General features: G+C 34.5%; 10 protein-coding genes across 10 annotated transcripts; 6 read left to right on the plus strand and 4 right to left on the minus strand.

The window, feature by feature from the left end:
• Positions 1-102: 102 nt before the first annotated feature.
• Positions 103-656, plus strand: RO3G_03954 (uncharacterized protein; the record flags this gene model as incomplete). The annotated part of the gene is made up of 4 exons (XM_067658544.1): positions 103-126; positions 201-362; positions 418-535; positions 592-656. 4 exons carry the CDS (start codon positions 103-105, stop codon positions 654-656), a joined length of 369 nt encoding a protein of 122 aa, XP_067514645.1.
• Positions 657-1,804: 1,148 nt separating this feature from the next.
• Positions 1,805-2,240, minus strand: RO3G_03955 (uncharacterized protein; the record flags this gene model as incomplete). Its single annotated transcript, XM_067658545.1, has 2 exons — positions 1,805-1,941; positions 1,997-2,240. The coding sequence occupies 2 exons, from the start codon at positions 2,238-2,240 to the stop codon at positions 1,805-1,807; spliced, it is 381 nt and encodes a 126-aa protein (XP_067514646.1).
• Positions 2,241-4,003: 1,763 nt separating this feature from the next.
• Positions 4,004-4,546, plus strand: RO3G_03956 (uncharacterized protein; the record flags this gene model as incomplete). The annotated part of the gene is made up of 1 exon (XM_067658546.1): positions 4,004-4,546. The coding sequence occupies one exon, from the start codon at positions 4,004-4,006 to the stop codon at positions 4,544-4,546; it is 543 nt and encodes a 180-aa protein (XP_067514647.1).
• Positions 4,547-5,382: 836 nt separating this feature from the next.
• RO3G_03957 (uncharacterized protein) lies at positions 5,383-6,878 on the minus strand (the record flags this gene model as incomplete). The annotated part of the gene is made up of 3 exons (XM_067658547.1): positions 5,383-6,469; positions 6,524-6,741; positions 6,795-6,878. The coding sequence occupies 3 exons, from the start codon at positions 6,876-6,878 to the stop codon at positions 5,383-5,385; spliced, it is 1,389 nt and encodes a 462-aa protein (XP_067514648.1).
• Positions 6,879-7,019: 141 nt separating this feature from the next.
• RO3G_03958 (uncharacterized protein) lies at positions 7,020-7,922 on the plus strand (the record flags this gene model as incomplete). Its single annotated transcript, XM_067658548.1, has 2 exons — positions 7,020-7,534; positions 7,604-7,922. 2 exons carry the CDS (start codon positions 7,020-7,022, stop codon positions 7,920-7,922), a joined length of 834 nt encoding a protein of 277 aa, XP_067514649.1.
• Positions 7,923-8,697: 775 nt separating this feature from the next.
• RO3G_03959 (uncharacterized protein) lies at positions 8,698-9,106 on the plus strand (the record flags this gene model as incomplete). Its single annotated transcript, XM_067658549.1, has 2 exons — positions 8,698-9,022; positions 9,054-9,106. The coding sequence occupies 2 exons, from the start codon at positions 8,698-8,700 to the stop codon at positions 9,104-9,106; spliced, it is 378 nt and encodes a 125-aa protein (XP_067514650.1).
• Positions 9,107-9,493: 387 nt separating this feature from the next.
• Positions 9,494-11,152, plus strand: RO3G_03960 (uncharacterized protein; the record flags this gene model as incomplete). The annotated part of the gene is made up of 5 exons (XM_067658550.1): positions 9,494-9,547; positions 9,607-10,261; positions 10,316-10,390; positions 10,484-10,660; positions 10,713-11,152. 5 exons carry the CDS (start codon positions 9,494-9,496, stop codon positions 11,150-11,152), a joined length of 1,401 nt encoding a protein of 466 aa, XP_067514651.1.
• A 278-nt stretch (positions 11,153-11,430) lies between these two features.
• RO3G_03961 (uncharacterized protein) lies at positions 11,431-14,393 on the minus strand (the record flags this gene model as incomplete). Its single annotated transcript, XM_067658551.1, has 3 exons — positions 11,431-13,219; positions 13,273-14,077; positions 14,123-14,393. 3 exons carry the CDS (start codon positions 14,391-14,393, stop codon positions 11,431-11,433), a joined length of 2,865 nt encoding a protein of 954 aa, XP_067514652.1.
• Positions 14,394-17,022: 2,629 nt separating this feature from the next.
• Positions 17,023-17,479, plus strand: RO3G_03962 (translation initiation factor SUI1; the record flags this gene model as incomplete). Its single annotated transcript, XM_067658552.1, has 3 exons — positions 17,023-17,053; positions 17,111-17,167; positions 17,232-17,479. 3 exons carry the CDS (start codon positions 17,023-17,025, stop codon positions 17,477-17,479), a joined length of 336 nt encoding a protein of 111 aa, XP_067514653.1.
• Positions 17,480-18,852: 1,373 nt separating this feature from the next.
• On the minus strand, positions 18,853-21,758 carry RO3G_03963 (uncharacterized protein; the record flags this gene model as incomplete). Its single annotated transcript, XM_067658553.1, has 8 exons — positions 18,853-19,148; positions 19,199-19,285; positions 19,335-20,027; positions 20,078-20,210; positions 20,251-20,905; positions 20,948-21,099; positions 21,147-21,559; positions 21,650-21,758. 8 exons carry the CDS (start codon positions 21,756-21,758, stop codon positions 18,853-18,855), a joined length of 2,538 nt encoding a protein of 845 aa, XP_067514654.1.
• Positions 21,759-22,503: the final 745 nt, after the last annotated feature.

A 22,503-nucleotide genomic window follows, 5' to 3' on the forward strand; every position in this document is an offset into this window, starting at 1 on the left:
AAACAAGACAAATAAAAAGAAAGTTAAACGATGCAAAGTACGTAAAGATACAAAGCTTAAATAATAATAACGGCAATTTTGTGTAGTGTAAATAAACAAAAAATGCAACAAATTGCATCTGATAAAGTAAAAAAAAAAAAAAAAAAAAAAAAAAAAAAAAAAAAGAGAACAATAACAATAAGCTGAGCTACTTTTAATAGAACCATGATGTCTGTGACGCTTGTGGAGGTGTAGGCCAGTTTTTATGTTGTGATGCTTGTCCTAATGCATTTCACTTTTCCTGTGTCGAACCTCCAATGGACTCTGCTGATGTCGAAAAGTTGACCGACAAGTGGTTTTGCAACGAATGCGAACATAAAAAAGTAAAAATGGTACAGAATGAGTAGGAACATGGTTATTATTAAACATTATTGATAGGGAAAATTGGTTGAAAAAGGACCAAAAGGTTTTTTTAAAAAACTAATTGAAAACGTTAGCATAAAAAATCCAAAATCATACAAGTTACCGGATGAAATCATCGGTTTTTTTGAAGGAGGTACTATTGCTCTATTACTATGTAAACAATAAAATATAGACGGTTTTTTATTATAGTCTCATCAGATGAATTTGGTAACTATTTAGATAGCACTCAAATGAGAGCACTTAGAAATAAGTAAATTCATTGTTATTGTTCTACAAGATTATTAAAGTGAAGAGAGATAGGAATGGAGAGTTGTCAGAAATGAAAGATAAACATGGAAAATTTATACAATGCTATCAATGTAGAAAAACTGCAGTAAAGAAACTAATGATTGCTTGTGATTATTGTGCTTTACATTGGCACTTAGACTGCTTAACTCCTCCTATGGCTGGACTGCCTAGCTCAGCAAAAAGGTGGCGGTGTCCAAATCATATAGAGAGTACTATGGTAAGTAGCCACATAAACATATGCTCTATACAGTACATACTCATATGTAGGTACAGAAATCTCAAAGGCAGCAGAGATACCCAGATGTCATAGATGCCGATTACCCACCTAACATATCTAATATTCAATTCAATGTTGTCATAAAAGAAGAACAAGAAGAAAGAAAAGACTGTGAAATGGAAGAAAGCAAAGAGCATACTACAGAGCGTAAAAGAACCGATGTAATAACAAATAAAGATGGTGTTGTTTATGCACTACCTTTGAATTCTTTTCGGTTTGGGTCATCAAAAAGGTAACAAAGAATGGAGCGGCCGATATTTAAACTAAAGTAAAATGATCATAGTCGAGATGGATCAATTACTACAAGTGAAGTGAGTACGCCCGCAGCCTTCATTGATTCACCAAAACATAGCAAAGATGAAATTGATACAGTAAATGACAAAAGCTATAAAGCAATAATATTTTATATTTATTTATATATTATCTTAGTGGCTAAACGCTGTGATTGAGTTTCAGTACCAACGATCAATATCATCGCTTTTAAAAGTCATTGCTTCTACTGTAATAATAATAGGATTGATCAGGAATAAGCGTATTAATTCTTATTTATCTAGCCAAACAAATCCCCTATGGCTTCCCCTATTCCCACTTTTATATCAGGTAAACAAAGAAAATACCAACAAATTGAACGTTTGTTAAGACAAAAGGATGAGCAAGAAATATTGTCTTTAATTTGTAAAAACATCAAATAAATATGTACATTTTAAAAGTATGTTACAGTATGCAAAATGGGAAAACCTGGGTTTCTGATTGTAAACTCTTCTATAATGCCATCCATGTCTGCATCAATATCATTCGATGCTTCAATCTACCATATTATAATAAGTATCGAATTTGTTATAATTCATTCACTACCATTTGTGCAAGCTGTAAAATAGCTCGTCCTCCTAATAATGCGTCTTCGTGATTGTCCTTGATTTCAACATTAATTACGTGTGTGCTTTGATTGAGATTTTGTCCACGGTTTGCTAAATCTGCAATTTACTTGTTAATAAGTACCCTCCTCCTCCCCTTTTTTTGGCTTGTTACCTTCTACAACAGAGTCAAAGCAGCGTTCTTCACAGGTAATAATTACGTCGAACACTTCTCGGGATTCGTGCCATCGTTGAGGTGCTGATTTTGTTTTTCTGTTACGGTCCAACATGTTCAAAAGCCCATTTTGTGTATAAAGATTCGGATCTTGTCTCTTCAGTTCTTGATATACTTGTTCATAAGGTGTACCAAATGGATAAATATTTGGTTTATTGATTGAAGGTCCAGGCAAACGAACCATGGTACCTGTACCATATGAATTAACGTTGAAGCCCTTTTTCCTTTAATAAAATTTAGCTAAAAAGTTTTTCCTGTTGTTTAGCTCACATTACTGTAGCACATGGTGAGCTTCCATTGAACGGTTTTGGTTACTTGCACAAATCACTGCATAGCGTGCCATCTTGGTAATTATAAAATAGAAGAATGTATAAGAAAGGTTTTTTTTAGTTACTTAAATTGTGTGACTTTTCTCGTACTGTAGCTGCATTAGTGACCAAAACTCGAAAAAGCGAGCATCCTTTTATAGCATGAAGTTCAACATAAATCTGTGAATAATTTATCATAAGTACCTCATAGGAATCGGAAAGTTTTACAAAGCTGCAGCGAGTCAAGCTTGCAACCAATCTATTACAAAATATAATTTTCTTATCCCACAGGCTCTCCTAGAGTTCAGACTAAATTAAATGAAAGACTCATGAATGAAACGAAATGATTATTAAATCAGGCGCACAATGTAACAATAGAATGAAAACATTTACTATGCAATATGTAATAAGCACAGTGTCTTTTTTGGCTGATGATATTTTTAGGTTTTCAACACAAAGTATTTATCTATACTCTTCCGATAGTGATAAGCTAGATTTCTCCTTTTAAAAGTTAATCAAATTATTTCACATAAGACAGCACTAGTGTTCAACTACATATTCTGAAGCGAGCTACTTTATTTATTGAAAAATTGACTATTCATACTGGTTGTGATACTCTTTAATCTTCACATTAAAGTAAAATTAAATTGTCTATCAAAACTTCGGAAACTATTTATTAAAGTACTTGCAGCAAAGTTCATGATAAGCGTACCATGAACAATTGTCGGCAGAAATTTCTGGCTTGACTTTTAATGTTAATAAGTTAATAGGGGTTCGGTAAAATTTGGTAGTATGGAAAATAACCAGTAGATCATACCAGTCCACCATTCATCGTCCTCTTTTCCCTTTTTTTCTCATTTGTTTGCTCTTGTTCATTCAAATGAACACTATCGCAAGTGGCTTTGATTATCTATCAATCATAAGTGAATAAAAAATAACTTTCTTCATAAAATAAGGCGATTTAATTACAAGACTGGTTCATTTTTATTAAGTTTTTGAATTAAATAAGAAAAACATGACTTATTCTACTTAAAAACCAATTAATATAATCCCATTAGGGAACGTGCTTAATAAAAGATGTTTGCGCTAAAGCTTGGGGGTTTTTTTTTTTGTATTTTTAACTTTTGCAACATTAGAATGACATATTGGCTAGTGATACTTTGCCTTATATACTAGTGAATGGTAATAAACATAGCTTATTTACAAAAAAGAGACAATCAGAAAACGTCTATCATCAAACGTTAATGTAATTTTTACAATTCAGGAACAAATCTATAAGCTTGTGAAACTTAATTTTTGTTAGAAAGACAACATTCACATTATAGCACAATTTATATTATTGAGCTATACTAAACCCTAGTTTCACAAGCTCTTAAATAAATGGCAACACATGAGTAATTATTTCTTTATTACGATTCGTTTGTGCCTATAATTATTTTCCGCCAAGAACCTAAAAAATGGATCGACATTGAGTTTTAATTAGTAGTTGCCTGAAACAATAAAAATAATAGCCTTAGATGGTAAAATTATCCTTGGCTTCTGTGATATAATTATATTTTAAAACAAAACTATAAAAATGGATCTCTCTCTCTTGTTTTTTGTTTTATTTATATTTTACAACTTATTTCTACCGTGAATCATGTTTACCAAAGCTTTTATTACAGCCTTGGTTATAATCTCTAGTGTTACAGCGAGCCCTCTTTATGAGAGACAGGACGATAACTCTACTACTATTGATAACAGCTCATCTCATTACAACACAAGTAATATTCAGCTATTATCGGATACAGCCTTTTGCTCTTTTCTTCCACATGATCCTGGAGTAGATATTGCTACTACGGAGGCCCAAGGCAAGCCCTTTTGTACAAATTCTTCTCTTGGAGGCTTTACCTTCCCCAATGGTTTTATTCAAACTGCTCACTTTTTAAAGACTGCAAACTATACTCAAGTGACAGGCACTATGAATCCCGCAGCCTATAACATGTCTACTTCAGACGATGGTGGACAGTATGATAACAGAGACCAAGGTCAGCATACATGCAATGATCTCAAATACTTTGTTAATCTAATTGAACCTAATGGTGGTACATTCTGTATTCGTTGCTGCAAGTCTAAAACTGACTGTAATATTGGTATATCTCAAGATGGATGCAGAAAGGTGATCCCAGGAGACTACAGTTAAATGATTTCTTTACTTATTCAATCATGAACAAAAGCAAATAATTTTATAAAATGCATGTAATTACAAGTGCTCTTTTAAATTGTTTAAATGATAATGGTTTACATTTTTTATGGTACACCAAGACATGATAATCATGGTTTCATGTGTCTTATTTCTAAAATACTCCCCCGATTTGTCGCATAATAATATAAGGCAATTACAGCATATGTTTGTCAATCATTGCTCGACCAAGCTATTTTATAATTTTAGAGTAGATTGACATAAACTAATTGATATCTATAACCAATTGTTTTATATGCTAAATAGTGCATGTACTAAATCCTTATTGTTATGTCAAATGATCATCTAATTTAAACAATATTCTAAAAATAAGTAAAAAAAAAAATTCAAACAAAGATATTTGCCAAGATCGACTAATCTCTTCATGGGAAACGTCAGCCAAAAAGTTTTGGCGATCACTCTAGAATTGGTTTGACTGAAACATTTTACTAGTCCGTTCAAGTACCTCATATTGCCTATTTACGTTGGTTGTGATAGTCTAAACGTTGATTATATAACTCTACTCTGAACCACAAAGAAATAAAAGGATGAGCGTTGTAATGCTTTAAAACAATAAATATTGGTTTAGCCACTTGTCTGTGCTGTACATATTACTATCATAGCCATTAGTATGGTGATGTTATAGCCCATGCTTCCTTTCAGCAAAACTCTATATACTTATTTTCACAGAAAAAGAAAGCACTCAAGATTAACGTAGAAGAAATCGAATTGTCAGTAAAGATAACCACTTTAATGTATTTTACACATATTTTCTATCAATTAAAAAGTTCGTTTTATTAATTTCTTCTGCCCTTCTTGTGGCTTCCAGCTTTAAATTTCTTTTTTCCGTTAAACACCAATCCCTTTTCTTCTTTATCCGCATCATCATCCTCTTCTTCTTCATCTTTTCTGCCACGCTTTGATTTTTTACCGTTTGCTGTTTCTCTTAATTCTAGTGTAGCTATACGTTGTGCTTCATCCACACGTTCTTGCAACATCATTACTTCGTCTTTTTCTACTGGGAAAGCGTCCAATTTACGTTCTAAATCTTTTTCTATACGTTGGATCAATTCAACATCATACTGAGTAACAAATGTAACTGATTTTCCTGATCTACCAGCTCTTGCTGTACGACCTACTCTGTGGATATAATCTTTTGATGATTGAGGCACGTCATAATTGATAACAACATCGACTAAAGGAATATCAAGACCACGACTAGCAACATCAGTTGCTACCAAGATATTGCGAGCACCAGCCTTGAATTTGTTTAAAGCGCCCAAACGCTTTGCTTGTGGCAATTGGCCGTGGAGAGGAATGGCTCCAAAGCCCAAGTTTCTCAACATGATGGCAATCTTTTGTGTGTCACTGCAAGTACGGGTAAAGATAATGGTTGAGTTTCCGGCCAATTCATTCAACAAATAAACCATATAACAATCCTTGTGCTTCAAGGGGAAAAAGAGATAATACTGTAAAAGTGTCTTCACAGTAGAATATTTTGTAGCAACTTCCACTTTAACAGGCTTGTGTAAACTTGCTCTCTGTAATTTAGCCACTTTGGTTGTCATAGTAGCTGAAAATAAGAATGTGTTGCGCTCTCGTGGTATCACTTTCAAGATTTGGTCAATCTTGGGTCCAAAGTCCAAATCAAGCAAACGATCGGCTTCATCCATGACCAAATATTTCAAATGCTTCAAATTGAATCCCTTTGTATTTTCCAAATGATCTTGAAGACGACCGGGTGTACAAACAATGATGTGAGGTCGTTTTGCGAGAGCAATTGATTGAGTCATCATATCCATACCACCAACAATTACTGCGCAACGAACACCAATAACTGAACCTAATGATTCAAAAGTTTCTGCAATTTGATATGCCAATTCTCTGATTGTGTATAAAAAGTAAGTATATGATGTGCGTCAAAATGATTTTTTATACCTCGTAGGAGCTAAAACACAGGCAAAAAATGCTTGGGGATTTTGCCAAAGTCTTTGAATGATAGGGATAGCAAAAGCAGCAGTCTTACCAGAACCAGTTTGTGCTAAGCCAATGATATCACGACCTTCAATAGCCCAAGGAATTGACTCCTTTTGGATCTCTGTGGGATGCTTGAAGTTCATTTTTTCACATGCTTCACATAATTCTTTTGAAACACCCTATATGATTAGATAAGCAACACGATCAACAGTTTATATAAAGATAAATTTACAAGATCAGAAAACTTGAGATCCTCTGCTTTCTTTTGAGAAAGAGCTTCAATGTCTACACTTGATTGAATGGTAGTTTCTGACATGATCAAGTTAAAAAAAGTTCAATAAGAAATTTCAGGAAAAAAGTGCTTTGGATTTTTTTTCGCCTCCGCATCATATAAGCCACTATTTTCTGACAGTAAGATAAAATATACTTTTTTTTCCTGTACTTTATTATTTACAAAATGGCAGGAGACGATAAAAAAAAAATTGCAAGCGCTGATGATTTTGAAGACGACTTTCAAGAAGAGGCAGTATATTCTGACAACGAGCCAGTTATTGAAGACGATGGACAAGTAGACGATAACTTGAAGAGAAAAAACATACCTGAATCGGAAGAACAACAACCAAAAAAAAAGAAGAAGAAACAGCAAAAGAAGAAAAAGGGATCGAATAATCCATTTGACACAATCAGCATTTGGAAGGAAAATGCTGCTACACAAGCTGCCTACGTAAAAGATCGTCAAATGATTGCTTTACCTGATCTTTCAGCAGTTGAACTTGAAGAACAATATTTGCCAGAGGAAATTTTTGTTAACAATGAAAAATTCAATCAAGAACATACCCTTGAAGCTTTACCAAACTATATCAAGTTTGGTGTAGCTGGACACAAAAAATTACTGAAAAAACCTGAAGCCCTGGCTTCTCCTGTGGCTTTAGTTGTTACACACTCTGCCATTCGAGCGGTTGATCTTGCAAGGTAAGCAAAGATAACAAATCAAAAATTTCCAGATTATGACATAAACAAAGAATACTTACTGAAATATAGAGCTTTAAAAGAGTTTTCTAAGACAGCCAAGATTGCAAAGTTGTTTGCAAAACATTTTAAAATTGAAGAACAAGTCAACTTTTTAGAACGAGAACCTATTCATATTGGTGTTTGTACACCTAATAGACTTCAAGCACTTGTTGATCAAGATCACTTGAGCTTGAGCAAATTAGAATTAATTGTGATTGATACAGAAAAGAACTCGAAGACATTTAATATATTTGACAACCAAGAAGTTCGAGGAGACTTGTTCAAATTCCTTGGTTCACATATTTCAATGTTGATGAAGCATAATAAAATAAAGGTTGGCTTATTTTAAGTGAGCGGTCTTTTATACACGGATGCCTCGCTTAAAATAGAAAAGGAAACACTGTTGCTCTATTTTCTTAATTGAGAGCAATGCATATGTGATTGTGATATGTGGTTGAATACCTTTCTGCTTTATCAGTTTATGAGTATATATGCAAATTTATTATAGAAACCAAAATAAAACAAGTACAGAAAACACAAAGACTTGCCGGTAGAGCAACAATAATGGTAGTGATAATAGAAATTCGCAATGATTTAAACGCTTAATACAGAACATATTTAGAGGCTTTTAATGTCAAGCAAATCAGGATACAATGAACCCTCATCTTTTCAAAGCGCTAACACCAATGAAGAATTTGCTAAGCTATTTTGAATGAATTTTTTGTGTAATGAATTGGTGTTACACATGAATTCCTAACAAAAGTCTATTTTTTACTTGTCACAGGATATAGCAACGCATTCGACATTCTTCCCTCAGTATTGAGTAGAGGGATTAAAGAGTAAGACGATTTTAGTTTAAAAAAAACCCCCTGCTTATAGAAAATAATAAATTGTATATGTTTTTGTATGTTTTAACAACTGTTTACTATTTCGGGAATTTAATAACCAACGTGTTCTATTTTTTATAACAGAAAGTTTTAAGCTTTCATTGGTCTTGAAATAAATAAACTGTAGCTTAAAAAGTTTATAAATCTTTTTTTTCCTTTTTCTTTACAAGATACACAGATAAAATAAACCAAAAAGGAGATAACCTCAGATCGACGTCATTGATATTTTAAATAAATATGCCCAATGCAAAACCATCATCGCATCCTTTTTTCCAATTATTACGACGAAAATCAAAAGAATCAAGTATGTTAACAACGGTTAGCTCTGTAATAAAAGATACACCAAGATACAGCTTAGATTCGAGAAGAGCTAATAACAATGATGAAGCCAGTACATCACCGTCATTGAAATATTCTCGGCGTCACAGTCGGTCCTCCTCTTTATCTTCACTTGATAAATACAAACGTCAGGAACAGAAAAAATCAAGTAGAAAGAATACAGCCGAATCGAGAAAAGGTGATGATATTTCCTTGGAACGTAAAGACAAAGAAGACAAATTAAGTAAAGCAAGTATTAAAAGCGACAAATCAAGTTTATCCGTCGACAGCCATGAACCACTCGCATCGACCTCTGAAATTGAAATAATTTCAGGAAACGAACGGCCCGGCAGTTTCGCCGCTCTTTGTGAGTTCCAATTGGCCAATGAAAAGCAAAATGATATTTTTCACGCGCTTTTCAAAAGTGTTCCACAAACAGATGTGCTTATAGAAGGTTTTAATTTTATTAAAGCATGTACGAGACAGAAGCTAAAGTATATCATTCTTTTAGTTTACAAATGTGCTCTTCAAAAAGAAATATTATTACAGGGACACATTTATATATCTGAACATCATGTATGCTTTAAAGCAAATATCTTTGGCTGGGTTACCAATGTAAACTATAAATATAGAAAATGTGCGTAAAGGCCAGTTGCTAAACAAGCGATATTAGTTGGTCATAAATTTTGATGAAATAACTGCTGTGGAAAAAAGAATGACAGCCAAGGTTATTCCTAATGGGATTATGATTGCCACATCTACTTCTAGAGTATGCAGATACAATACTATATAGCAATTATTTTACGTACTTAATATTATGACTTGTAGCATATTTTTGCCTCTTTTTTATTGCGTGATCAAGCTTATGACCAAATAGTAAAGATATGGAAACTGCATAAAAGAATATCATCACTTTCATCTTCATCATCGCTCAATACATCATCATCGATCACACAATCTTATGAAGAAAGTAAACATGATCAAGCCAGTTCTAGCAATCGCTCAAGTACACATTCAAAGGACTCTGCCATCATGCCAAATACCCCACCACATTTGCTAACCGATGAGACGTTAATAAAGGAGGACATTGTTTCCCAACCATCAGTAACCACATACGACAATAAGCCAATGGGCACCACGTTACTCAAAATCAAAGACACACCACTGAAATTGTCGACAACATCAAACAATCGACCCAGGTCAGTCTCGGACTCTTATGCAACCAAAATGACGTCTTCACCGATTGTCATACCGCCTAAACCAAGTGAACATAATAGAAAGCAGCGTGGCGAATCACATCAGAGTTTGGTGAGTCGATTCTCTACAGGCAAGGCAGTGACATGCCCTTGCATGCAACATAATGAACAATATGGCTACGTAGCATTAGACAGAGTATACCCAGGTACGGTTGAAGCTGTCGATAAATTGCTTTTTGAGACAGACTTTATCAAGCGCTTTTTAGAACGCTATGAAAACTTTGAAGGTTAGTTTATATGTTTTGTTTGACAGATATGAAGCTAATGTTTTTTTTTACAAGATGTTCAAGTAGAAAGATGGAAAAATAATTCAAGAAATATCACTGGAAAAAGACGAATCAAAGCTTCAGAAAAACGTAAGTTAAAGATAGATACATGCCAGAACTTTATTGATGTTCAGCTTGTTAAAGATATAAAAATGATAAAGACTTTATTCCACGAAAAAAGAGAACAGTTTCAGTTACCCTACTATTCATGCGTTACTGCCAAAAAATCTATGCCAGATATGCCAATGGGTGCTGTGTACTGTATCCAGTGTCGAACATGTATTACTCGTGTTAGTAAACAAAAGGTGCGAGTTCTTATCACTTTTGAAGTTGCGTTCAAGAAAAGTGGACTGATCAGTTGTAAGTTCCATTGTCATCAGAATACAATTTGTTTACCCCTTTTTTTGGTTAGCTGTCATTGAAAATAATGCTGCTGATGATCAGTTTAGACAGTATAACCATTTAGCCTCAGTATTAGCTAACCCTGGCCTGGCCAAAGAATTAATAAAGGATAAAGAGCTGCTGACGATACTGCGACTAGCTCCAAAGAGGTCCTTGAAAAATCCTGCAAGTTGGTTGGATTACAATGTTCAACTGAATGTCTTGGTGTATATTGCCTTTTTCTTGGTAATACTGTCTCAATTGGTGCTGATTACGCGTGTATACCATGTTCATGATCAATTTCAACAGCTTGAAAGATATTTAAAGACAGGAGAATCATATAACAAGCAGCGAGTGACTGGTTCACTTGATATAAATTTAAGCATGGTATATGATAGATTGGATGTATTAAAGGGAAAAATCAAAGAATACGATGAGCACCTGATGTTTTTAAAAAATAATGTAAAATAATCATACTTATATACACACATATATCATTCTATTGAATACCTACACACATATTTACATATACATACAAATCTTCTCCATCTTCTCTATCTTGTAAAGAAAAATAAATAAAAGAAAATAAAAACTTGTCTTGAAATATTTATAATACATGGGGAAGAAGGAAAAAAAAAAAAAAAAAAAAAAAAAAAGGAAAAAAAAAAAAGGAAAAAAAAAAAAAAAGAATAGCATATACAACAAATATAAGGAAAGGGAAAAAATACGATGAAAATATAAAGTTACACTTAAGCTAAACCACGAAGGATATCTAAAGCTCTATCTGGGCGACGCACATGTACGGTATTTTTACCAAGTTCTTCAGAGTCTTCTTCATCTTCAGAAGAGCAATCGCAAGCTGAATCAGCATACTCTTCTCTTGACACATAAGAGCCTAGGCGAGTCAGCCTTTCAACAATAGCATCATTCGTTCGCAATCCATCTAGAGAATGACGACCGATCATTCTACGTAACTGTAAGCTACTGTCACGGACCTGTCTGATGAATCTTTCTTCCCACGAGTCTCTGTCTTTGGTTACACAGCTAGGCACTAAGCGCCAGGCAGTGATCCATGCCTCAAGTCCGGTCACAGCTGTAACAAAGTCAGCCAGCGCCATGACTGAACTTTCAAGATCTACTTCTTCATCGTGCTTGGCTATCTGGTTTCCATCAAGACGACCAGACAGGCTTCTTATGGTCGCTTTGATTTTTTCCGCTTTGCAAAGCTCTTCAATACCTTGCTGTAAATCGTTTGTTTTTAGTAGAGCAGCGCCAATTAAGGTATGTGTCATGCTCTTTTTGGTAAGTTGATCGAGCTGACTTTGGCGCTCCTTATGGCGTACCGTATTTATGTCTTCTTCATCCATCATTTTGCGAGAAACAAGAGATAGAGGAATATCTTTTAGTACCGTCTTGATCAGTGCATTTACCGTTTTGATATCACTCTTCCAGAGAGCTTCTACAATCGCACCTACGGAAGCTAGCCAGTGAGCTAAAGAGTGATAGTCATCAACCTGCTCGGATGCCTCTTGTGGGGTTGTGATGTCTAGGATTTGAGCAAAGACCGTTTCGCTAAACTCTGAGTAATAATAGTATTCTTGATCAAGTTCGTCCGAAGGTGCAGGAGTAGTGACCGAAATGATCAAACGACCAAACTGTGTTTGCAAATTATCCAATAAATGAAGTGTGGAAAGGATACCGACAGGTACAAGCACTGGTGCGTTCATGGACAAAGACAGCCCACAGGCTCTACTGTCAAAGTGATGTATTTGATGGCTCATGACTTCCAATGTTTCATACCAGGCGCGAGACTTAATCATGACCTCCACACGATCTTCACCATCGTCTTCATGACAATCATACGTGAGCGCATTCATCAAAGGGTCGTCTTCAAGGCCAGATTCATACATGGACAGGCGCCAAAAGTACCGTGATAATGTTTCGGCTATACCGTGATGAGGAATGATGAGGGCCATCTGTAAAGCAGCCGTGGCATACACACGGGAACGAGATTGTTCAACGTACTCGTTTTCGTCGTCATCCATGACGTCTATCAAATTCAGTACACGAAAACATGAGAAAAGCATCGAAGCTCGAGTCAGCTCTGGGTTGCCTCCGAGACACTCGACTTCATTCAACTTAATCCATTTGCATGCTTGGACCCACTGCTCTTGAGGTGCTAGTGCATTGTCATCATCATAGAGAATTTCAAAACCTAACCAGTGACGAGAGACAAATCGGGCGATTTCTTTGGATAGAGCGAGGTAAAATGAGATGGTATAGTTTTTATAAAGTACTGCTTTATTGTTTGGCTCGTTTTCTAACGACTTGGCAAGGATGCTGTAGATTTGCATGCATTTCTGATCGCCGGGTGTTAAAGAAGTGACGTGAGTACCGATATTGCCACTTAAAGAAGACTTGATTCTTGCTTTTTTATTAACACTCTTTACTTTAATTCCATTCAGGATCATGGACTTTAAAAGAGGTAAAAAGAGCTGGAAAATACAGATGACAAAAAGAGTAGTTCTGAGCATAGACCTGTGGATGATTTTGGTTAATGAAGAGAATAATAAAGATATTGTTCAGTTTACCAGCCATCATTTGTTGGAAAAAGAGAGGCAATGAAAGTATGCTTTGTGCTACTGTTATTTGAATACATGTTATCTGCTGTGCGAGATATATGATGGTGACTCTCAAACTGTTCTTTCGTGGTTGGCCCAGTAAAGAGAGGAGAGGTCGAAAAGAAGCTGATAGCCATGAAGGCGGCCATGAACACACGGTTGGTCACAGACGGTGCAGCTGGAACAAGTGGCTTTGCTGTATCATGTTTAGAGACGCGAGATTTTTTTCTTCCAGCTGTACTTTTACGTCTCTGCTGTTGCATTTGCTTTTGTAGGTTACGCTCAAATAGATAATTCTGATGCATTTCCTTTTCTCGCAGAGATTTTTGAGTCAGATATCGATTCAAGACATCTTGACCACCGGGTAGCTGTCGAACAAGACGTTGTAGGATATCATTCTCATGGTGAAGTGCTTCACCTTTACGTCTTAGATGCATAATATATTCAGTTGCCTTGCGTAAAATAGTAGCCTTGTTAAGCTTTGTTGCAACAGCAACGCCGTCAACGTACTCTTCGCCGTCTTCTTCTTCGTCTTCGTCTTCATCTGCATTTTTACGGCCTCGTTTCGTTCCTGGTTTGACTGTTGTGGTATCCTTTATCTTTGCGTGAACAAGGGCTGGAACAGCATTTTTAAGTTCTGTGATACGCTCATTGATATTATTCCTATAGCGACGTTCAATCACATTATGTGCTCTTTTCTTTTGTTGGGGTACGATGGGTGGTGGTGTATTGCTTGAGTCAAATGGTTTTTCTTGATCATAAAAAGATAGATCGACTAGTAAGGTTTAATAATAAATAGAGAATGCATTCTATTGTCTACCTTTATCACTATTATTATTATTGGTAGTAGTAGTAGTACTAGATTGCTGCTCAGATAAAAAAGAAAAATCAAATGAAAACAATTTATTTGTGGGAGACTGTATAGGCGATTCTAAGGGTGTATTGTTCATCGTTGTATTTGCTGTTGTTGCAGTAGAAGAAGGGTCATTCGATGAGACCTGTTGCCCAGGAGATCCAAGTGGTTCCAATGCGGATGAAGGACTACTAAAAGGTGAAATGACAGGATCAGTGGTCGGTGATACAAAAGCCATGGTTTGAGTCGTCTTTATTCCTGACCAGTTCTGTGGCGGATATAACTTTAAGCTGTCACTGCCATTTTGAGTAGACAACAGATGAAATTGATTATTATTATTTGATCTTTGATTTATAGTCTGATAGTCTAATTGAGGTAAGTAATTCTCAAACTCTTGCCATGCGTCTATTTCTTGTTGTATTGCAAACTGTGCCTGTTGTTGTAATTCAGTATCAAACTGAGTTAGAGTCATAAAAGGTGAATCATCATTTGTTGATGATTGAATATTCTGCTGTAGTTTTTCCATTGATTGAATCCAAAAAGAAGAAGAAAGAGAGAGAAACTCTTTGACAAATCATATTTTCAACCTTTTTTTCTTTTTTTGAATTTTTTTCTGGCGTGATTCTTTTTTTATTTTTGTTTTGGAAATCAGTTGATTCCCCCGTACTATTTAATTGGTAAGCTTATTTTAACGAATTTCTCGATTATTTCAGTTCCACACAAACACACAAAGAAAATAGTAATTTGATCAATCCAAAAAAAGACACTAGCATCGGTTTGTTGTCAAATGAACTCGGCAAACTAATTAAAGCAAAAAATAGTAATTTCAATTAGCGAAATTTAATCCATTTGATACCAAAAGTAGTTGGCTGTCTTGTATGAAACTGTACAAGTTGACTCATTGTTTTGTTATTATTTTGAGTCAAATTTCCTTATTCATCATTTCAATCACGAAAACAGCCGGACGAGCTTCTAAGGCAGATGACAATGGGGAATTTCGGTATAAGATGTATTACTTTATTTGTAAGAAAAGTGAACGATGGATGATTTGAGAAGCCTATCAAACGATCAAGACAACTATTGAAAAAGAAAAGAACATGTATAACAGCTACATCAATTTAATAGTATGGTTACAAAGCAATTATTTGACATTTTATATAGAAAAAGCGATGACGAAAAGGGCTTGTTTTAATTGCTGAGTGTAAATCCAGACAACCACGGAAAGAAGGTAAAGGAGATCTGCTATAAGATCCGTGATGTTTCCATGGTAACCATTTGGCTTCATAGAATACCTTTTGTTTAACGTTGTTTCTAATCATGCTTTTAATGAGGCTTTCATTATACTTGATTTATAAATAGCAAGATTACTTGCCTTTTGAGGACATTAAATATGATGATAGACGAATGTATTTATTATGCACTTTATAATTATAACTTGGTGTATTTAACAGTTGATTCAATAACAAATTATGCGTGATAAAAAAAAAAAAAAAGGAAAAGATATCATTTCAAATAAACACTTTGTGAAATGGTTGATCTTACAAATTTAACCTCTAATAATGATAGTATAATATTTACATCTGTTGATGCTTTGACAAAAGATAAATATGATGTGGTGATGTAGTTCTTTACTTGACATTTACTGGATTTAGTTGAAACACGCCTGACGATATCCAACTAAAGATAATCGGTATAAAGAAATCGATTTGACATGCTATCAAAAACAATTTGAATATATAAAAGTTTTGTATGTCATTCTTGTTACAGTCAAAAGACCAGCTAGTAGCATCCTCTCTTATACATCCATTATATCTTTGATTTTATCCGAGATTCAAGCCTTCCAACTGAGAAATGTAAAGTGTTGCTCCAAAAGGTATATCATTATCAGCCACACTAACAAAAGGGACCAAATTTTGTACTCCAGAGCCTAGATCAAAGACGTAATTGGCACATATATGTCCACCTATTTTGATAAATGAGTTTGGATTTTGATCCAGGTTGATTAAGTCTCTAATAAGTACTATGAATCATGATCAGTCAAAAAAGAGTTTTTTTTTAAGGGAAAATTAGACTATTTACATATCCTTCCATTTTACATTTTTCATACATCAGTAAAGGTACTCTTGCCAGTATCTTTCTGTCTTTGTCCAGTATCGGTATCTTGTTGGCTTCATGTAAAAAAAAACACGACTTTTATTAGATATTTCTTCCTACTCGGTTTCTTTGGGTATCCAATATCGAGAAAACATAACATGGCTCTGGTAGCAAAATGACTTCTATTTAGGCTGTGGTTTGCTCAATATATCCTCATCAATACTATTTAAAAGAAGATATAAAGGAGAGAACATCGGAATTTCATAAGGTTCTCTCCTATTGTTGTTGTATGATGCCCTCGCCGCTTTCTTTTATGTCTATTTTTTATTCCCTTAGCATTATTTCCGTTGTGTCGGCGGAACACTGTGGATCGGAGCCCTCTGAGAAATGTCTCAAATCTGTTCTGCGATAATTATTAGAATTGATCCAGCTATGTGTAAAGGTAAGTTTGGATAGGAATTACTATGTTTGGTTTACTTTTATAAGATTCAAGGTTTTTTATTGATCAACATGTGACCATAAATGGCTGAAAGATAACAAATAATAAATATTTGAATCAATAAAATAAAACAATAGAAAGCACTGTGGATAGAATGGATTCGGAATCTGAAATGTTTAGTGCGACTCTTCTTATTAACACCGTGACGGTGATACAAAAAGGGCGCGCAGATGAAGCCAGTGCTGAGAGTGAGAAGGGGGTGAGAAAGGAGAGAGACAGATAAGAAGAAAAAAAAGGAAGAAACACATAATATCCATCCATCCATCCATCGATTATGTCTGAACTCGATCTTAACTCACCTTTCGGTAAACATAAGAGAAAACAACCATAGATTCGTATGCTAAAATAAAAAAAATCCATAGACCCTTTTGCTGATGTCGAAGAAGAAAAAGGAAGCGTCAACACTGCCAATTACCTTCGTGAGTGAAATTTTATAATGATGCAAGAAGAAAAAAAAATCTAATCAACGAAATTTTACTTCAGACCTTCGTATTCAACAACGTAACGGTAGAAAGACCTTAACAACCCTTCAAGGCTTACCAAAAGAAATTGACAGCAAACGTTTATTGAAGGCAGTAAAGAAGGCCTTTGCCTGTAATGGTACAGTCGTCGACGACGAAGAGCACGGTGAAATTATTCAAATGCAAGGTGATCAACGTGTAAAGATGGCTGAATTTTTAGTGACTGAAGGCATTGCCAAGAAAGCAAACATCAAGATTCACGGTTTTTAAAATATTTTATGTGTCTTCTTTGCTTCTATCTTTTTGCTTGTTCTCCTTAATAAATTGAACTTTATTAAAAGCTATTTTCATGTCTTTTTTTTTCTTCTAAATTGTTTGTGTTACATGCAATGCATAAACCAAGCTCCTGCACGTATGCATTTAGATCGTAAGACTCCCCTTTTTTAAATTAAAGACTTGACTATTATATTAATACATTCGTTCATTAAGTACTGCGAAGACAACAATGTTTCTTGATGTTTAACATGACTAACACTGACTTCTTTTCTCCCTTTTTAATATAGCTTTGCTAGCCTGTATCAATTGAAAAGCGCATTTTGATTGGATATCATCATTTTCTACAAGCAGCGCATTTTTTTCAACAGTTGAGTCTACTCATTTCGATTTTTTTTTTTTGAAATAATAAAGCTGAATGAAAGAATATTTCTTGCTTAAAACAGATTATTTGTGCCAAACAGAAAGGAAATAAGCTATTGCGGGGAAAGAAAAGCCAGGGCACACGATTCTTGCAATCAAGCATCGGAAAAGAGAAAGATTAAAGATGATTAATAGACTGCTATGATTGCAAAGTAGTAAAGAAGTATGTAACCATCTTTATTGACATCTTCAACAAGACAGGAGTGGTTAAACAAAGGCCTGTTATGATTAGTGAATTGATTGTGACCAAGTCAATTAAATTTAAAATTTTGAACAAGGGTAACAGATAAACATAGATTGAAAAGTAAGTCAAATTTATTAACATCAGAGAGAAAGTATAAGGTATTTGCATGCGAGATACAAATACCTTTAAATTGCAAGAATTTCAGTCAAATTTTTGTAATCTATTCACAAATCGTAGGAAATCAATAATAGAAACTATTTGCTGTACATTCTCTTACGTAAAAACATATTTTTTCATACAAAGTATTGAAATAAAAAAGATGGGCACTTTTATTTTCAAAATAATATGTTGCTTATAAGCTTGATCATCTCTTTATAGGAGCTGGGTAGGGTCTTGGAAGAGCAGGTTTTGCAGGTCTGTCGGGAGGAGTATTGATCATTGTATGGAATGAATAATAACAAAAAATACAGAAAATTGTTTGTATTTATACGGTACTAACAGGTGTCAAATGGACAACATTTTCTTTTTTAATACATTGAACAAAGGGAAAAAAAAAAAAGAAAGTCTCTACATAGACACGTTCTTTGTTTAAAACAGTATATGAGTATGACCCTTAACAATAATTCAATGAATATTTAAATTATTGGACCCAACTCTTTTCAAGTAATAAACTTGAATGCTCAAAATGGATACATTCTTTTCGAACCTACTTTGCTCATTCAATGTGGCCAATGGTAATCAAAACATGAATAATAAAAAAATTTTATTGATCATCTTCTTGAGCATAATAAAGTCTTCTTTCTTCTATCTGCTCTTCAATGCTCTTTAAATTAGGTACATTTAAATAACCTTTATGATAATTCAATACTTCTTCTAATGATAAGTGAGGGATTAGATTTCTTCTTGGCGTTACTTTCAGACAATGTTCAGCATCCATCTTTAGATCGAGTACGCTATCATAATGTGCACCAGAACTGAATCCGATACGAAGAGAATATTCCTTTTCAGGAACACTATGTCTATTTCTTTCATACAACTCAAAAGTGATCTGTGTCAAGACTATGATCGATATTAGCTTTCAATAGTCACCCTAGTTTACATAAGCTTACAGTCTAATTCAGGTAAAATATTTCTTGGTACTTTTGTAGGAACACCTGAGAGATAAACAAGATTTAATAAGGCATGTACATGAGATTCTATAGAATAAATGAATGTGAGGCTAAATAACAAACTTTACTATTTTACCTTTAGTAAAATATAAACGCGTTCTTGGTATATCAGAAAATTGCATTTCATCCAAATCAGTCAAAATATTCTTTAATAATGGGAAGCTAATAAGCATACCAATGTTCTTCTTTTCATTATCAGAAATACCAAATTCTTGAGGTGCGACAAAGTCAAACATAGTCTTTACATTCTTGTATAACTTGTTGAGTAAATCACTTTGCTCCTTTTCATAAAAGATAGCTTCCAAAAAAGGTCTGTTATGTAATGCGTCATACTTAAGTGAATCGTACAAGACTGGAATAGATGAAGGATCTGGATAGATGGCTTCTTCTTCAACAGTAAATTGACGAAACATTCTTTCCCATCTTTCTTTAAACAAATTAGGCGAATCAAAGCAGCACCAGCGTCTTTGTATACTGTCTACTTCTTCCGTGACCCAATTGTTATGCATAATACGTTGCATACATGCCATTTGATTTGATATTTCTTGCAAGAGAACATAAGGTTGAGGTAATTTAGCATCCCAACCCATCTGAGCTAGCATCCACTCTGGAATATCTTTATTGGGTCTTAAAAGGTCCTTTAATCTTTTCTTTACTGCATCAGAGGGTTCCTTTGCTGCGTTGCTGTCGTCCAACAAATATTTACTTTCGGAAATGACCCCTTCTAACGTTTCAGGATCCCCGAGAAACCACCGAGCGAACACTTGTGCTAATGTTCTAATATAAATACTTGTTCACTTAAGGAAATGGTACATTCACCTGTGTCTCTAACGCGTCTCTCTGAGCTACTAAACATCTTTACATCTTCCAATACTTGTCTATTCAATATATTCATATCTTTTCGCAAGTTCTCTGCTAAATCTCGAGATTGATGACGACCAGCATGTGTAAACTAGGATAGATGAGATCATGTTTAAATAATGCTAGATTACCTCTCCTCCCCATTTCACAACAATTTGAATTTTAACCAATTGATTTGTTTCTTTATCAAATTTAGGTTTCAATTGAACCTTTGTACCTGGCAAATCTTGCTTTCTTTCTAATACTTCTCTTAATGCCATTAAACTGTTTGATGAACCAATTTGAAGACAGGCATCCAATGCTTTCATGACTGATTCAAGTTGATGCTTTTGTCTAAAGACCACTTCACGTCTTGAACCTTCTAACAAATCAATAAATGGCTGCTCCAAGATTGAAATCTTGAGTTTCTCCTTTGGCGTACGATCCCCATGACGAAAGACAGCGACAAATCCTTTGAGTCTCCATGAATTCTGAGGCAAAATTTCGGGTGGAATTTGATCTGCCAAAGAGAGTGGTCTCTCTTGAACTGAACGATAGAATAACTCTTTGAGTATTTTTGCACATTGATCATAATAAAATTCATTTCCTTTCACAAAGCTCCAACCATTGACATCAATCACATAAGATTTGCCTTGTACACGTAAAATGTCTAATCCACATACTGTCTGCCCGAACGTTTTGGCTACTTTTCTAGCAATGTCTTCTTCTTCTTGTGTTAGCTTCACTCGATAACGAATTTCTTTTCCGTCTGTATTTCTTTTGACATGTCCATCCACTGTAGGTGACCTATAACATGTTATTATCTCTTCTGTCATCATTTCACATTACTTTCTTGTCTCTGCATAAACAAATTGAGGTCCGACTGTGTACAGCTTAATGTCTTCACAATTTTCAGTTTCCATCAATTTCTCATAAACCCAAGATCCATCAGATTGAGGTGTGGTCAATTGAAGGTCAAATTCACTTGATTTGTTACCAATCTAGAATATAGCATGAATAATTTAATTTAATATTAAAACAGGATTACTTTTCGGAATAATCTTCTTCCACCGCCTCCTCTTTTTTGAGAATAATAAATGTTAATATTGTGATCTTCACCATTCACTGGTTTTTCAATAAATGTCTTTTCCAATCTTTCATTGTTCACTTCAATGAAATGGTCACCAACAAAAATAGAATTGGTATCAGTGGCATATCTTGCTAAGACACGATCCATGTCCATTCCAGTACAAGATTTAAAAGTAGCTGCTGCTTCAGGATCTACTTTTGCACCACCATCCCTTGATATAACCAAGCGAGGAGGTGTAGGTACACCAATGGCATCTAATATTGATAATACCACTCTTCTGTCCCATAAAAGTGCTTGCATAATCACATTATTGACACAATAAGGCTTTCTTAGTTTTGTGTATTCAATTGCTTTATTCAGTGGGAATCCATCTGAAAAGAAGCAAATCAAGAAATCACAACCAGGCCAATTCTCCACCTCTATTTTCTATTAACATCCTACAATAAATGGGATATTATTACCTTCATCCAAGATGGTCTTGTCACCAAAAATAATAATTTCAAAATCACCATGCATCAATAACCTATTTAATATGTGTCTCATTGGCTTTGATCTAGCCTTTCTGTCCATTGCACATACTCCAACGATATCTAATATGATGAATGAATATTATTTCTTTACTTGTTATGTTTTACATTTCTCTCTATTTTCTGGTATTGAACTTGGTGACGATGTAGTTGGCATTTTCCTTTCTTTCTTTCTTTCTTTTTTTTTTGTGTGCGTGGTAATAAATAAAATAAATAAATAAACAAAAAAAAAAAAGGGAAAAAAGGAAAAAAAAAAAATGGATTGAAAATTTGACACCTTAAAAAATAGCAAGATTTGTGCAACGACACGTGTGTTGGATATGTTTGGATGTCATTTACATTTTACCCCAGATTACATTTGTAAAGTAACACATACACTCTATTCTCCTTTTATAGTCTTTTATATCAAGAGTGATCTTGATTGAGAAAATAGAGTCAACTTTCTGATGTTGGATTTTCTGTTTAATTTGTGTATCTCAAAAAACGTTTGTGCTCCGACCCTTTTTTTTTTTGCGCACCGACTTTTTTGCGCATTATTCTGTCATCGTGTGCGTACCTTTTTTACACAAAAGTTTTTATTTTATAAAACCAAAGCATAGACTCAAGAGCTATGCATTTGCTGAAAAAAATATAGCATGCTCCAACTACATTTGGCCATTACCAACAGTCACTTCTTTTGATGGTACAGTAATTCAAGAGCTAAAGTTATGAGTGGAAGCAAGACAGCCTCTTTTGACCAAAGCAACTCAACTAGTTTAAGGAAAATAGAGAGATGAAATAAATAATCA

This window comes from Rhizopus delemar, genomic scaffold, assembly GCF_000149305.1.
Source record: "Rhizopus delemar RA 99-880 supercont3.2 genomic scaffold, whole genome shotgun sequence".
NCBI classification, from domain to species: domain Eukaryota; kingdom Fungi; phylum Mucoromycota; class Mucoromycetes; order Mucorales; family Rhizopodaceae; genus Rhizopus; species Rhizopus delemar.